Consider the following 14439-nt stretch of genomic DNA (forward strand, 5'->3'; position numbering starts at 1 on the left):
AGCATATGAGTGGAAACTGAATGGGTGAACAAGTGAAATTGCCCAGGCAGACTGCAAGGAAAAAGTGAGCCAGTGATAGACGCAGTGAAAAACCAACATTTAAGGGAGCAGGAGGAGGAAGTCCAAGAGACTTTAGTTGGACACAAAAAGCAAAACAACATGGTGATATACTGGCCTTGCATGATGGAAAATTCTTATACTCTGTCTTTGATCTTTGTACTTTTTTTTTTTTTGTGGGGGGGTACGCGGGCCTCTCACTGTTGTGGTCTCTCCCATTGCGGAGCACAGGCTCCGGAAGCGCAGGCTCAGCGGCCATGGCTCACGGGCCCAGCCGCTCCGCGGCATGTGGGATCTTCCCAGACCGGGGCACGTGTCCCCTGCATCGGCAGGCGAACTCTCAACCACTGCGCCACCAGGGAAGCCCGATCTTTGTACTTTTAAAGATCATTTAAATCTGTTTTGCAAAATCTCTGACCAGAAAAACAAATTCTGCCTACACTCTTATTAATCAAACTCTTCTCAAAGATTTAATTTCTGCCCTCTGCAGTACTACAGATAACCCTGCAAAGTTTGACGGCAGCTAACGTGACTTACTTCAGCATTCCCTTCTTGGCTTGAACGTTGTTACTTCACAGTTCCCCACATGCTCCACGTGATGACATCTTCAGCCTTCATCTCTGGTGATCCTCTTGTGGCACTCTGCTATTTGCCAACTTGTCCACAAGCATAGCAAGCCATCCTCTGGAAGTAGTCTAACTTGTGCACAGTACACTCTAGGTATTGTTCTTTCCAGTAATGCAGCCTAAAGTTAAGTTTAGGAGCAGCAACATTACACTATTAGCTGTTTGAATGTGTAGTTAACTGAAGTGCACTGCCCTCCCCCTGCAAACATAAACATGTAAGCAACCCTTTTTCCCCCAGCCTGTACTTCATTTTTTTCTTTAGCCTATCTGTAGGTTTCACATTTCTGCTCATTTTTCTTTCACTCATATGAAAAGCTTTCTTCTTGTCTCTTTCATCATGGGGCAGGAAATGGCCAGGACACCTGATAATAAAAACTTGTAGACAAACATATAGCAACCATCAGACCAAGGCAAGTGTCAAGAATGGACTCTCATGGAACTCCAAACATATGGTTAATGTTTTGACCCAACTACAGGCTTCTGGCTCTATCTTCAAGCTGCAAGTTTAACAAGGAAATAGTTTATGGGTGGGGCAGACGGCAGCCATTGTTTTTCTGATTAATTCTACTTTTCCTGAATTGCCTGTTTGATGATTATAACTGTTTTCTCATTCTCTTCAGAAATTTCTCGATGATTACAAGTTCTTATGCCTTCAGTGACAGACAGGGAGGGCCATTGAAACCCTGAGTCTTTCAGGCAAATGTAAAACAAATGGAAAAGAAAAATTTATCACACACTTAAGAGAGATGCAGCACAGAAGTCAACCTCAAAAAGCCAGGTAGCATTGCCATATGGTGTCTCCAGCTGAAGGCCGAGGATGTGAACTCATAAAAAAGGCCATCTGCCCAGTTCTGGGCTTTCCTTTAACGTTGTTCTCCCCCAAAGAGCAAGGATTGTTAAGAGACCACTCTTTGTGAAGCTGAGATAGTATGCAGATTGGTGCTCTATCATTCCCACGCCCTGAGCATCTTCCCATTTGCGCCCTACTAATGGACAGGGGCTTCCTGTTCCAGGGTGATTGCTGGAGCCAAACTGCTTGGGTTTGGATTCTGGCTCCACCACGTACTAAGGCCGGGGCCTTGTGAAAGTCAACATCTGTAAAATGAAATAACAGTATCTATTATCTCAGGGTCATGAGGGAAAAACGAGTTAATATAAATCACCTAGAGGAGTGCCAAGCACATATCTTGCATTCAATTAGCACTAGACACCATTTCTTTAATGTTCCTGGGCCTGGAATCACTTTTAATACAGGTATAGGTCCCGCTTGTTTGGTTCTCCCAGGACAGATAAATGAGGACCGAAGGAGTTAATTGTCAGCATGTAGACGAGTAAGGACTTCTTGAGAAGACAGTGTTAAGGTTGTGGGCAACACTGTAGAAAACAACTGTTACGGTCCCAAATTTCTACTGACTGGGAAGCCAAAGCAATTTCCTCCTGCATACAATTTATTTGGACGTGCTCAATCTCACCAAGCATATCACAGCATCAGAGAACACGGCTAAGGGCAGGTTACTTACGTCTGTCAGGGTAAATCCTTGCTTCTTGCCTTGTTTTGCACAAAGGTAAATAAACAGCCAGGAGCGAGGTGGGGGACAACGAAATAAGGGCAGAGCACAGAGTGAGGGCGATAGCTCACAGTGAGGCAGGCAGGCAGGCAGCAGCAGTTCTAGCCATCAATACTTTATTGTTCCAGTCAACACCTGCACAGATGTTACTGTCCACTTCCTGACCCTAGTAGGGGGGTCCCACCACACTTGGACCATGGCCCAGAGAAGCAGGTCTCCTTATTCCTCCCTAAGATAGTAAGAAAGCCCCTCGCCCCACAAGACAGAGCTCCTGCTCACTAACGTAGTGCTGGCGCATGTGCTGTGGGATCCCTGCTCCCATCCTGCATTGGGAAAGGCTGGGATGAACCAGGGCAAGGGTGCAGTGGAGGATACACGGGCTACAGCGACTAAGTGCATAACTACTGACCTGACCCACCACCCCGGGCTTCGTCTGCACCTCCCAGACAGGAGCCTCTCTAAAGCTTCACCGGGGCCTGCTGGGAAGGAGGAGCTGGCAAAGAGTGGGGATTGAGCTGCTAAGGACAGGACACAGCAGGGAAATAAAGCAGAGAGGAGCGTGGCACAGGAGAGAAAAATGATAAAGTGCCTGAACTAAACAACCAAGTGGGACACGAGGACAGAGCAGCACAGGTCCCTGAGGATAGGAGGAAAAAGAAAGGGACAGACCACCAGGGCTTGGGGCATCGTGGAATGAGACTAGAGTTGAGGCAGGGAAGCAAGTGGGAAGGACTCTTCTAGCCCTGTTCACATCCACTAACCCAGATGTAAAATTATTTACAAGCTTAAAACCAATCCCAGGTACTGTACCAGGCCCAGGACAGCAGGCAGGCAGGCAGGCAGGCAGAGGGCGGACTGGCTCCATCTGATAGCCAGCTTCCCCACATATTGCTCCTCCCCAGGGCAGTAGGGAAAGGAGGAAACAGTGACATCCCTAGCCAAGAAGCCCTACTGTGCCTGCAACTCCTTCCCCTGGGGTTCATGGCTCTGCCATGGCCTGAGCCTCTTGGGCTGACTGTACCAGAGACGGGGTATTGGGCCCTAGGGGGGGAGCATCAGCGGGCTCTGGGAATGTCTCTGGCCCCAACCCCAGCTCTGCATTCAGCTGCTCCAGCTCCCCCTGATCCAGCAATTCGAAGTCCTCAGTGGCCAGTGCCTCTTCTTCCTCGGGGGCAGGCAGGGGCTGGGGTGAGTCCTGGGGAAGAGGCGGGAGTACTGAGGGGGAAGGGGCCGGGTCATTTTCAGCAAGGCAAAGTAGGGGTGACAGGGCACTAGGTGGAGTGATGAGATCACCACTCACTGCCTCTGGGCTCAGTGTCTCCACTGGTCCTCCAGGGGAGAGCATCACTCCATCTGTGGGAGACCCCGCCCCATTGAAGTGCGTGTTCACGAAGTGAAGGGGGGATGAGAGCCGAAGCAAGGTCTCCTTGGATGCCACATCTTCTTCCTCCTCCAAGTCCAAGTCTTGCCTTGAGAGGGCCTGAGGGGAGCCCAGCAGGTCTTCGGGAGGGGCCAGGTCTGTCTCCTCTCCCTCCCCCAGCTCCCGACTCAGGGCCTCCTCTGGCTCACTTGGCAGGCTCTGCTGGTCCAAATCTGGGCAGAAAACAAAGGGCCAGGAATGGGCCTGCTGTGCTGAGCAGCTGCAACAGGCCTATCAGCTCGAGGCTGAGAACTCAAGACATGGAAGGCTGGGCCAGGCCTTAGGCATTAAGGTCTTTCAGGGGTTTGGAGTAGAACTAGAGGATCAGCTCCCCACAGAAAACACTTATGGGGGCAACTGCCAGAGAGCACAGCCAGCATCCCACGACAGGGAACAGGAAGCTTGGAGGGGACAAAGGACCATACCCTCCGACACGTCAGTTAGCTGTGGAGTCGTCGCCCGGGATACAGAGAAGCCACCACTTTCCAAAATAGAAGCCTCCTCATCTGACAGCTCTGAGTCTGTAATGGCCAAAGCCAGTGCTGTTTTCTTCACATCCACCTGCAGGAGAACCAGGATGAATGTCACAGGCAAGGGGCTAAGAGAGCCCATTTTCCAGGAGCATCCCTGCCCCACCACCAACCCCCACCCCGTGGAGAGGTGGCTGCTCTAAAGCAGAGCAATTCTCCCCCAGCCCACCTCCCTTGGACCTCACCACTGGGGAGAAGCCAGCCAGTTCTGCCTCGCTCTCACTCTCTGTCTCCGCCAGTGGCTCATCACCTCCGGGGGGCGCATTCTTCCCCTGCCGCTCTAGAGAACCAAGAACAGCTGGGCAGTGACCAAGCAGCAACAGTGGTGGGGGACAAACACTGCCAAAGGTATGGAAAGTATCTAAATCCCAGGGCATTTCACAAGCTACAGGCCAAGGTCCTCCCCCATTCCCCCCCTTTCTGGGTCATGGGATCCCCTTACTCCTCTTGTCGTGTTTGTGATGCAGGGCATCAGCTTCCGCCTTCATGCTGTAGTCCAGCTGCATGAGCAGGGGCTCCAGACGAGTGTACATCCTCTGGATGAGTTCATGATAAACCACCAGGGGCCACAGCAGGATACTCAGCACTGGGGGTTACAGTGTCCACTCAGAGATCCCTAAGCCTATTTCCCAAGGGCCCTCATTCAACTGATGCTTCAACAGAAAAGGCTGAAGGAAGACAAAGTCCCTTCCTGAGGCTGTTCCAACTTCTTCCCACATCCACTGCCCTCCCCAGATGACTATTCCACTGTTACTAATACTACAGCATCCCCTGGAGGTCTCTGTAAATGGGTAACTGGGCAGACAGTGTACCATCCACCCCTGGGTCAGTCCACGGAAAAAAACAAAGACAGGGCTTTGGAAAGGGGAGAGGTCAGACCCTACTCACAGACAATGTAGGAAATCATAATCCCCGGAACATAGTGTCCCAGCACAGCCAGCACAGCACAGCCAGAGCAGACGCGAGCACAGAACTGCAGAGGAGAGCACAGGATCTAAGAACTGTAGGCTGAGGTATGCGCTCCACTTATCTGGGTAAGAAATATTACTGCTCAGCTGGTGGAAGGAGGTGAATGCCCTCTAGGAATGCGGTGATCCAGTTTAGTCAAGTGGATGCCCAGGACCACCAACTAGGAAGTTTGCAACAAACATTGCCAAACACCTATAATTCAAACTGGTCTCTCTCGGCAAGAAACCGTGTCAGAATGGCAGAAGCTTATTCTGCCTCCTGTACCAGACTATAGCTGTACATCTTGCCTCAAGAAGGCACCAGGCCTTATCCTTCAGTCTCCAGCTGGGGAGTTCGAGTCACTCCTCCCCACCCCCGCCTCTATTTCTCCACAGCGTAGAGAACTGTTGTGTGATGTGGGGGAGGTTACCTGAGCTGGATTCTGCCTCTTGTACTGCAGCAGCTCCTGCAGGTGAATCTGGAAGGTGAGCCAGCTCTCAGCCAGGTATCTGCACAACTCGGGCACACTGAGCAGGTGCGGCCGGGCGCCTGACCCCGCACCCTCACTGGGGAGACATGACACGACCCCTGGAGGCCTCAGACACCAGCTTCCTAGGCACTCAAATCCCTCTGAGAATGTCAATGAGCTCTTTAGTCTAAGGAAGTGGACAACCCCACCTCCCAGAGGGAGGCCGTCTGGGTCCTGCGGAACAAAGCCCAGAGCTCCCAACCCTTTGCCCTGAAAGGAGCAGGCACACAAACACCTACGCAAGAACCTGGGACCAAGCTTGTTACCAGTGCATTCACTATGCTGGGGCCTGTGCCTGCAGAAGCTGCAGTACTGCTATGCACTGTGGCGGTGAGACACTGGCACGAAAGCAAGACAGGGATTGGGCATTTGTCTTCAAGGGGTGGCCTGCACTCACCTGTCAGAGTGTGGCTCCTCTGGGGATGATGCTTTAGAGAGAGAAGGAAAACAAGTTATTGAGGTGTAGAGCTCCGGGAAACACTCCCTAAGCCAGAAACAGCTGCCCTTCCTCTGCAGTCCCAGAGTGCTTTTTTGAAATGCCATTTGCAGGAAGTGTTACATTGTTATTGTCGTTTGTATGTCTGTCTCCTTCTTTAGACTTTACCTTTTTCCACAATGGGAACGACATCTTATTCAGGTTTACACCCCAAACAACTCACACACTGTCTGGCACCTAGTTACTCCAACATGTCAATTAAGTGAGTATGTGGACAACAAAAAACACAGGAAGAGCTAATGCTCCTATAGTTCCTATCATATACGAAGCCCTACCACAGGCACATAAAGTGAGTCCACTTCTTTATTCTCCACCTCCTTACGAAATAAGTTTTACAGTCCCTGTTTTATAGTTGAGGAAACAGGCAAACGCAAATCGGAGATCAAGTGACTTTTCCAAGGTCACATACAGGGTAAATGGAAGAGCAGGCAATGGAACCCAGGCCATCTGGCTGCAGAGTCCGCAGTCTTAACTACTACACACAATAACATTAATTTTGAGAAAGGGGAAATTATATTTCCCATCTGGGGAAGCAGTTGTGCTTTGGGAGGCAGGTGGCCTGCTGTACGCTCTCACCATTCAACCCAGCCAGGTGAGTCAGGCACAAAGCAAGTGCTCAACGGGGCTTGCTGAATGAATGAAGTAACACTCACCTGAGATGTCAGGGAGGAAGCGAGGCTGCCAGAGATCCAACAGAAAATAGGCCAAAAGTGAGATGCTGAGTAGGAAGAAGGGCCGTAGGGAGGAAGAAGACAGCAACCTTAGGGAGAGACAGGCAGCTCAGCGGTGAGTGGGTGAGTGAGGCTCCCACATCCATCGCAAAGGCGGAAAAGCGCCCACTGATGGGGGAATGGGAACCTCCAGGCCTAACTCGACACCCGAAGACAGAGAAATGGGGCAACCCAGGCGGACGACGACCTTTAAAAAACAGCTGATGGGTCAGTCCCCCAGGACAAGCATCTTCCCCAGAAAGAGGAATCCGGGCTCTCCCGCCCCCGCTCTACCGCGCAGCCCGGCCCCGCCCCCCTCCTGCGCGGCCCTTACCAGAAGAGGCCGTTGAGCGCGGCCGCCGTGACCAGGCTGTGCAGCGGCTTCTCCCACACCAGCAGCCGCTGCGCTGCCGCCAGCACCGCCTCCCAGCCGCGGAGCCGCAGCCACAGAGCCGTGGCCAGGCGTCCCACCGCCTCGGCCGTGGCAGCCTCCTCCTCCGCCTCGCCGGTGGCCTCACCCATGCCTAGGCTCAGGCCCAGGCCGAGGCTCAGGCCCAGCCCCGAGCCCCCACCTGCGCCGGTGTTACCAGCGCCACCGCCACCGCCACTCGCCATGGCCCCGCCGCAGCCGCCGCCCGAGCCCGCGAGGAGCCAGGGCTGCGCGGCCGCCGCCGGGGGCGCGTCAGGCGGAAGGGGGCGCACGCAGCGGAGAAGGCCGCTGAGGCCGCGGACGGGAGTCACGTGACGGGGGAAGCGACGAATCCGTCACGTGACAAGCCCTAACCGCCGAGCTAGGGCGGCCGGAGCCTGCGCGCAGGCGGTTGCCGGTGACCCTGCTCCTACGCAGGTTCGTGTTTTGGCTGCGCCGAGCGGTGTCTGCCTCTTTCGGACGGAAGGACGGAAATCTCCGCCTTTACCCACCCCAGCCAATTTTCTTCTCCCTGTGTAGTCAGGGAGGCTAGGGAGGCTGGTCTTGGCCCGGTATTTCTGGCGTGATGCGGCCGACAGGGTCAGGGAGTGGGCTTCAGATGCCCAGTATACCCCGAGAGACCTGCTTCTGCTCTGGTAGGGCGGCGACCGTTCCTTTACGCAACACTCGACGGTACTAGTCCTCCCAGTTCCCTCTCCTCAGCGAATAAACAAACAGCAGCGCGTGACTCGACAGACTCAAAAACAGCTCCAGCTATTAAGAGTAGTTTCCTTCCCATCTTTCTGTAAACTCTCCCGCCTTTACGCATGGAAAACTCCTTCCAGTCCCTTGCTTAAGCAAGAGATTGGGGTCTGGGGGTGAGTTTAAAAATAAAACCCTGTTTAGGTGCTGTTTACTGTTTGGGGGGCATGTTAACACCATTTGTTTTTGTTTTTTGCGGTACGCGGGCCTTTCACTGTTGTGGCCTCTCCCGTTGCGGAGCACAGGCTCCGGACGCGCAGGCTCAGCGGCCATGGCTCACGGGCCCAGCTGCTCCGCGGCACGTGGGATCTTCCCGGACCGGGGCACGAACCCGTGTCCCCTGCATCGGCAGGCAGACTCTCAACCACTCCGCCACCAGGGCAGCCAACACCTTTTGTTGAGGCTTAAAATATAACAAACGTTTTGTGTTTCCTTGAGATCATTTAATCTCTGCAATAATCCTACAAAATTCGTGTTTAATTAGGTCTAAAATTCCAAGCTGTACAAAAGGAAGATGTACAGCCAAAAGTGCTCTTGCCTTTTGTACACAATTCACTACTGTTAAATTTTTGTGTACTCTTCCTGACGCTTTTTTAGGTATATTATTCTGTGTGTGCGTATTATCTCCTCTTTAAAAAAACAATTGCGAGAAACTCCCTGTCCTGAGTCTTTGTTTTATTTACATCGGTATGAAAAGTTCAGCCGGGCTCGTTCATCCTCACTGCGCCATGGTCCCCTAAGAATTGTTCCGATTTCTCAGACGAGGGCACGCTGGGGCTCAGCGATACCAGGAATAATAGCCCGGCTCCTTCCCGGCGGTCGGGGCCGGCGGCTCGGGCCAGCGGGAGGCAGGAAGTCTCGGGCGCTGACTGGCCAGCGGCGCCCCCGCGGCCTCTAAACGCAGGGCAGACGCGCGGCGCGGCAAAGGCACAACACGCGCCTCGAAGCCGGGTCTCCTCTACTGGGTGAGGTGGACGTCCTGGCCCTCGAGCTTCACTCCCCGAGTCCGGAGCCCAGATCCCGGAGCTTGGAGCCCGGAGCCCCGCCCGGAGCGGAACAGGAAGAGGCTCCCGCCTGCCCGGCCCCGCCTGCCGCCTCTGGCCAGTGGCGGGGGTTGCTCCACCGGCGAGGGTGGGGGCCAGCTTGAGGGAGGCCGGCGGGCAGGCGGACAGGCGTTCAGGGGCGGTTCCGCGGCCCCCTTACAATTCGTTCCCTTTCCTTCCACCTTCGCAGGGCGGCGGCTGGCGGCGCGATGGACCTGGCCGGGCTCCTGCTGGACGAAGAAGGCACATTCTCCCTCACCGGCTTCCAGGACTTCACGGTGAGCGTGCGGCCCGCCCCCTCCCCTGCCTCCCCGCGCTTGGAGCCGGGACTCCGGGCGCTCCCGTCGGGGCCCGAGCGGGGCCGCGATCTCGCCTGATGGCTCTGCCGGGGAGCCAGGCGGTAGTCGCTCTAACCGTGCCTACTCGAGGCCCTGGCTGCTTGGGCCCCGGGGGTGAGCCGCGGGGTACAGGACTATGGAGTAGGAGGTGGCCAGCCGGGGCCTTTCTCAGAGAACTTCTCCTCCAGAGCCCTCAGCGAAGAGGATTCCACCCCCCGTGGACAGACTGCTATTGGCAAACAGTCCGGAGAATGCGGGGCTGGGTGGGGCATGGGCCGCGCTAGCGGTGAGGCAGGCCTCTCGCCCCGCATCCCCCTTCCAGCCGGAATCCACGATCTCCATCATAAACTTCCCTGCCCTTCGCACTCCACCACCCTCCTGCCCTGTTCAGTTCCTCCCAGGACACCAGAAGCTGAGTGCCCGGATCCGAAGGAGACTCTATTATGGCTGGGACTGGGAAGCTGATTGTAGCTTGGAGGAGCTCTCCAGCCCTGTGGCAGGTTAGACAGTGTTGTGCGAATGGGCCAACGAGAAGCCTGAAAATGGGGTTGTCAGTGGTCACCAAAATGACTCTAGGTGTACCCTGGGAACTGCACTGTCTCTTCATAGCTGGTGCATTTGATTGGTGTAAGCACTAGGTTTGTGTTTCACTTTTTTTTTTAAGCCTAGATAAGGAGGAGACATGGCTGTTTTACAAGTCTATATCATTCTTGATTTGTATACCAGAAACTTTAAATTTTCCGAGGATACATGTCATATATTTCCGAAACAACGCATGTGTACCTTTTCAAATGAATTAGAGTAAAGAACAAATCTAGATAATTTCAGGTGACAGGGAAATAAGCCTTCCTCCTGGAAGAAGCTGAAATTCAAACCTGGAATGGGCTTTTCTTCTCAGTGTGGGAGAATTCGATGTCTATTTTGTTACTATGGTTCTGCCCCCAAGGCCTCAGATAATACAGTTTTGGGTGATAACAGTGGGGACAACTTTGGAGGAGTTGTTTGCTCACTGTTTTCCTTCTGCCCCCTGCAGACATCGCTGTGGAACTGCTCCAGAAGGCAGCCCCCAGTCCTATTCGCAGGCTTCAGAAGAAATATGTAGCCCATGTGTCCCGGTGAGCCTGCAATAGAGAGAGATGGAGTGAGAGTGTTTCGGCTCTAGAGAGAGGGGAAGGGTTATCTCTAAGGAGAAGTTGTAAAGATACAGGGATGAGCATCATAAGAGTTACAAGAGCTGAAAGACCCTTGGGTTTAATTACTAATCCTTTTCGCCACCCAGGGAGGCATGCATTTCCCCGTGTGCTATGATGCTAGCTCTGGTGTACATTGAGCGGCTCCGGCATCGAAACCCAGACTACCTACAGCATGTGTCATCGTCTGACTTGTTCCTGATCTCCATGGTAAGATGCCCTCTTCCCTTCATCTCTCTGGTGAGCCGGGAGCCCGGTGTGAGCTCTACTGACACCACCTCTGGTTCCTCTGCAGATGGTGGCCAGTAAGTACCTCTATGATGAAGGGGAGGAGGAGGAAGTCTTCAGTGATGAATGGGGAGCTGCTGGGGGTGTGGCCGTGCCCACTCTCAATGCCCTGGAGAGGGGTTTCCTGAGTGCCATGGTGAGTAACTATTCTCTCTCGCTCTGTTTTCCTGGCCCATCTTTATATTCCTTTCACCCTTTGTCTTTTATCTCCCAGCTTTCTGCCGTCTCTTCATTTCTCTTTTTGCTTGTCCTCCCTGTGCCTTCCCTTGTTACTGTCTTCCCTTCTAGCTTTTCTGGAATAAGCACACCCTTTGGAGGTTCCTGGCATGGTGAAGCCAGAAATGGAGCATCCCTCATCACCAATCCTCCAGGCACCACAGGGGACACTCTGGGTCAGAGCTTATCTTACTGGGCTCTGATTATTTGCTTCCAGACTTTGTCTGTCCCTAGGTGCTGGGCTCCCTATGAGTATGGACCATCCTCAAGAATACTTTTTCCCCTTGCTTTTAATGGAGGCTGCAATATGAAACCAGATATGTGGTGACTAAGTAAGTTAATACGTAAAAGCTTTTGGAACAGGACTTCTCTGGTGGTGCAGTGGTTAAGAATCCACCTGCCAGTGCAGGGGACACGGGTTCGAGCCCTGGTCCAGGAAGATCCCACGTGCCGCAGAGCAGCTAAGCCCGTGTGTCACACCTACTGAGCCTGCGCTCTAGAGCCCATGAACCACAACTACTGAGCCCGCGTGCCCAGAGCCCATGCTCCGCAACAGAGAAGCCACTGCAGTGAGAAGCCCACGCATTGCCACGAAGAGTAGCCCCTGCTCGCCGCAACTAGAGAAATCCCGTGCGCGGCAATGAAGACCTAATGCAGCCAAAAATAAATAAATATTTTTTAAAAAATAATAAAATAAAAACTTCTGGAACAGTATCTGGCACACAGTAAGAGCCAAGTGTTACCCGTAGCAGTGGTTGTCCTTGCTCCTCTGGGTCTGGTTATTAATTGACTGTGGCTCATATCCAAGCCTGGTTCGACGCTCTTCTCTTCCTACCCACAGGATTGGCGTCTCTACACTGACCCTCGGGAGATCTTTGAGGTGCTGAGCTGGCTGGAGAGCTGGTAGGTTCCAGGATTTAGGAAAAGGTCAAGGGATTTGGGGGGAGGCTTCAGCCATAGGAGCTAAACAGAGATGAGGGTGTGTGTAACTGGGGGAGAGAGAAGACGGGAAAAAGAATGGCCCAAGGTAGTGGTTCCCAAAGCTGTCTGCGGTCCTCTTTGTAATAACCTTTGGGAGGGTGGGAGAAGCTTATTTAAAATACAGATCTTGGTCTCATTCTCAGTTTCTGGATCAACGGGTAGTCTAGGAATCTGTACATTTAACAAGTTCCCTAGTGCTTCCTGGTGGGTCCCCAGGGGAAAGAGCGTGCCAGTGGGCCAGCTGCAGGAGGGTTGCAGACTCTCTCTGTCTTTTCTCCTCTTTGTGCAGCGTGGCTGAGCAGCAGGGCCGCCGGCGGGGCTGGTACACCTACACAGACCTGTGTGTGCTGCTGGAGCAGCCTGCCTGGCAGCTGGCCCTGGGCTCCCTCTGCCAGTGGCTGGCAAAGGTGAGGAGGGGTCAGGAAGGATAGGGAGCTTGAGCCGGCTGCGGTGTAGGGCGGGATGATGGAAAGCAAATACGGAAAGGCTCAGGAGATGAGGTTTGGGAGTAGATGGTGATAGAGAGCTCTCACTTGAGTCCAGGTGTCCAGAAATAAGGGGTGGGTGTGTTAAGGACAGTGAGAAGCGGGTTTGGGGGAAGGGGATCTGGGCACTGACCTTTCTTAATCCCTCTCCTGCAGGTGTCCTGCCTGTTAGCTATGGCATATGTGAGCAGTGTGGCCCTGGCTGTGGCATCGATGGCCGTAATACACCAGTCCTTGGGGCAGTCCTGTAGCCCCCCACCTGGCCCCCCAGACCTTGGACTGGCCTCCAGGTGCCTTTCGGAACCCTGCATACCTGCTTCGGTGCCACGGTGCCTGCCTTCTCCTGCTAACGTCTCCAGCTGCCTGGAAGTCGACGTAGGGCCGCGTCCACTCTGGGGCAGCCTTCTGGCCTCACGGGCGCCGCCACCATTGCCTCCCCCGGCTGCTCCGGCTCCTCTCGCTCTTCTCCACAGCTGCCCCCTTTGCCAGAAGCTCCAGAAGGACTCCCCAGCCTGCCGTACCTGCCACCACCCCAACCATACCGTCCCCACTGGGCCCCCCAGCCCCCGGTACCACTCCCACGGCCTGGCTCCCCCCTGGCCTTGGAGCCCGATGGCCCCGCTGCTCCCACAGCCCCAGCAGTGTTCCCTCTTCGGCATCATGGAACTGGCCCGCCTTAAGTCTTTCATTTTTCCAGGCTAGGTAGGGTTCTGAGGAACGCATTAAGAGGATTTGGGAGTCCCTGAGAACCTGGAGGAGCAAAGCGTGATCTGGGTTCTTGGCTGGTCCCCTGTCCTCCTGAGTGATGGAGCTTAAGGGCGTTGTGGGGCAGAAGGACTGAAGGTCACTTGCTCTTCCGTCCCTCAGTGGCTGGCTGATTGGCCAGGGCAGTGGTGGTGCCGGGAGAAGCTTCAGCTCAGCGACCAGGGGCGTGTCACAGGTGGACAGGGGAGGAGCCCCTGTCCCTCCATTTCCCCTGGGCTCTTTTAGACTTTTGAGTTTCCTAGGATGGGGGGAGGGAGGGAGGAAACATTGGCCATGGTCTGTGTGATGTCCCTGATGCAGGAGAGGCAGGGACTGACAGGGCCACCCACGGTGGGAGCTGCTGTGGGCAGGTGGGGTGAGCGGGGAAACCCTCTCCACACCCGTCCCTGGGACTTAGTCTAGAAGAGCCAGGGACTGCTGGGACCTGCAACCTGGCCCTTTCGTCTTCCACCCTTCTCTTAGTCTCCCGCTCCTGGGCTTCCCTCTCTTCTGGTTCCTCTCCCGGGTGTTCTCTTCACAGGCCTCTCTGGCCACTGCTTTGTATCTGGGTTTTTCACGCTTTTTGTAGAACCAAGATTTCAATAAACAATTTCAGTTGCGTGGCTTGGACTCTTCCTTCTGCAGCAGCCCTCAAAGAACTCTCCTCCCCATATCTACCTTCTCAGCCTCCCTACTCCCTGATGCCATCATCTTGCAACTCATTCTCTCAGCCTCATTCCAGAACTTCCCTGTTGTTTGATGGTCATAGGCTCCCATATCAAGCTTCTCCCTCATCCCTGCTTCCGGCACCCTGGAGCCCCAAGCACTGCTTGACTTGGATGCAGTGGGGCCCAGAAGGTGACTGTGCCACGCTAGGGGGTCGTAGCCCTGTCTGTCACAAGTTCTGATTGAGCACCGTCTTTGTGGATCCCTAAGCACATCTCGTGGAGAGAGGCCAAGCCAAGTATCCAGCGGAGCCCCATGAGCTTGAGGGCAAGCCCAAGGACACCTTATCTCTCTCCTGACATCCTTTCTGGTCTGACACGTGGTCGTCTTTCTGGTCTGACACGTTAGGTCGTCATTATTAAAGAGAAGACCA

At 54.2% G+C, this 14439-nt stretch overlaps 2 protein-coding genes across 2 annotated transcripts; one reads left to right on the forward strand and one right to left on the reverse strand.

The window, feature by feature from the left end:
• Window positions 1-2113: 2113 nt before the first annotated feature.
• Window positions 2114-7950, reverse strand: RETREG2 (reticulophagy regulator family member 2). The gene is made up of 9 exons (XM_024763187.1): window positions 7219-7950; window positions 6828-6934; window positions 6076-6106; window positions 5580-5715; window positions 5090-5174; window positions 4644-4787; window positions 4387-4481; window positions 4097-4232; window positions 2114-3844 (listed from the first exon to the last, which is right to left on the reverse strand). Exons 1-9 carry the CDS (start codon window positions 7497-7499, stop codon window positions 3231-3233), a joined length of 1629 nt encoding a protein of 542 aa, XP_024618955.1. The 5' UTR covers window positions 7500-7950; the 3' UTR covers window positions 2114-3230.
• A 1188-nt stretch (window positions 7951-9138) lies between these two features.
• Window positions 9139-13960, forward strand: CNPPD1 (cyclin Pas1/PHO80 domain containing 1). Its single transcript, XM_024763289.1, has 8 exons — window positions 9139-9376; window positions 9828-9936; window positions 10470-10551; window positions 10716-10836; window positions 10922-11050; window positions 11972-12033; window positions 12401-12518; window positions 12753-13960. Exons 1-8 carry the CDS (start codon window positions 9308-9310, stop codon window positions 13296-13298), a joined length of 1236 nt encoding a protein of 411 aa, XP_024619057.1. The 5' UTR covers window positions 9139-9307; the 3' UTR covers window positions 13299-13960.
• The last annotated feature ends 479 nt before the right edge of the window (window positions 13961-14439 follow it).

The sequence above is a fragment of the Neophocaena asiaeorientalis genome, unplaced genomic scaffold (assembly GCF_003031525.2).
Source record: "Neophocaena asiaeorientalis asiaeorientalis breed wild unplaced genomic scaffold, Neophocaena_asiaeorientalis_V1.1 scaffold86, whole genome shotgun sequence".
NCBI lineage: Eukaryota > Metazoa > Chordata > Mammalia > Artiodactyla > Phocoenidae > Neophocaena > Neophocaena asiaeorientalis.

What these genes read in the sequence shown, in the direction of transcription:
- RETREG2 (XM_024763187.1), bottom strand. Translation starts at nt 7,499, where the DNA reads ATGGCGAGTGGCGGTGGCGGTGGCGCTGGTAACACCGGCGCAGGTGGG. An exon ending in GCGCTCAACGGCCTCTTCTG is followed by an intron (nt 6,935 to 7,218) that starts GTAAGGGCCGCG and finishes TCTCTCCCTAAG; the next exon opens with GTTGCTGTCTTCTTCCTCCC. An exon ending in TGGCTGGCTTCTCCCCAGTG is followed by an intron (nt 4,233 to 4,386) that starts GTGAGGTCCAAG and finishes GTTCTCCTGCAG; the next exon opens with GTGGATGTGAAGAAAACAGC.
- CNPPD1 (XM_024763289.1), top strand. Translation starts at nt 9,308, where the DNA reads ATGGACCTGGCCGGGCTCCTGCTGGACGAAGAAGGCACATTCTCCCTC. An exon ending in GCTCTCCAGCCCTGTGGCAG is followed by an intron (nt 9,937 to 10,469) that starts GTTAGACAGTGT and finishes TGCCCCCTGCAG; the next exon opens with ACATCGCTGTGGAACTGCTC. An exon ending in GGGGTTTCCTGAGTGCCATG is followed by an intron (nt 11,051 to 11,971) that starts GTGAGTAACTAT and finishes TCCTACCCACAG; the next exon opens with GATTGGCGTCTCTACACTGA.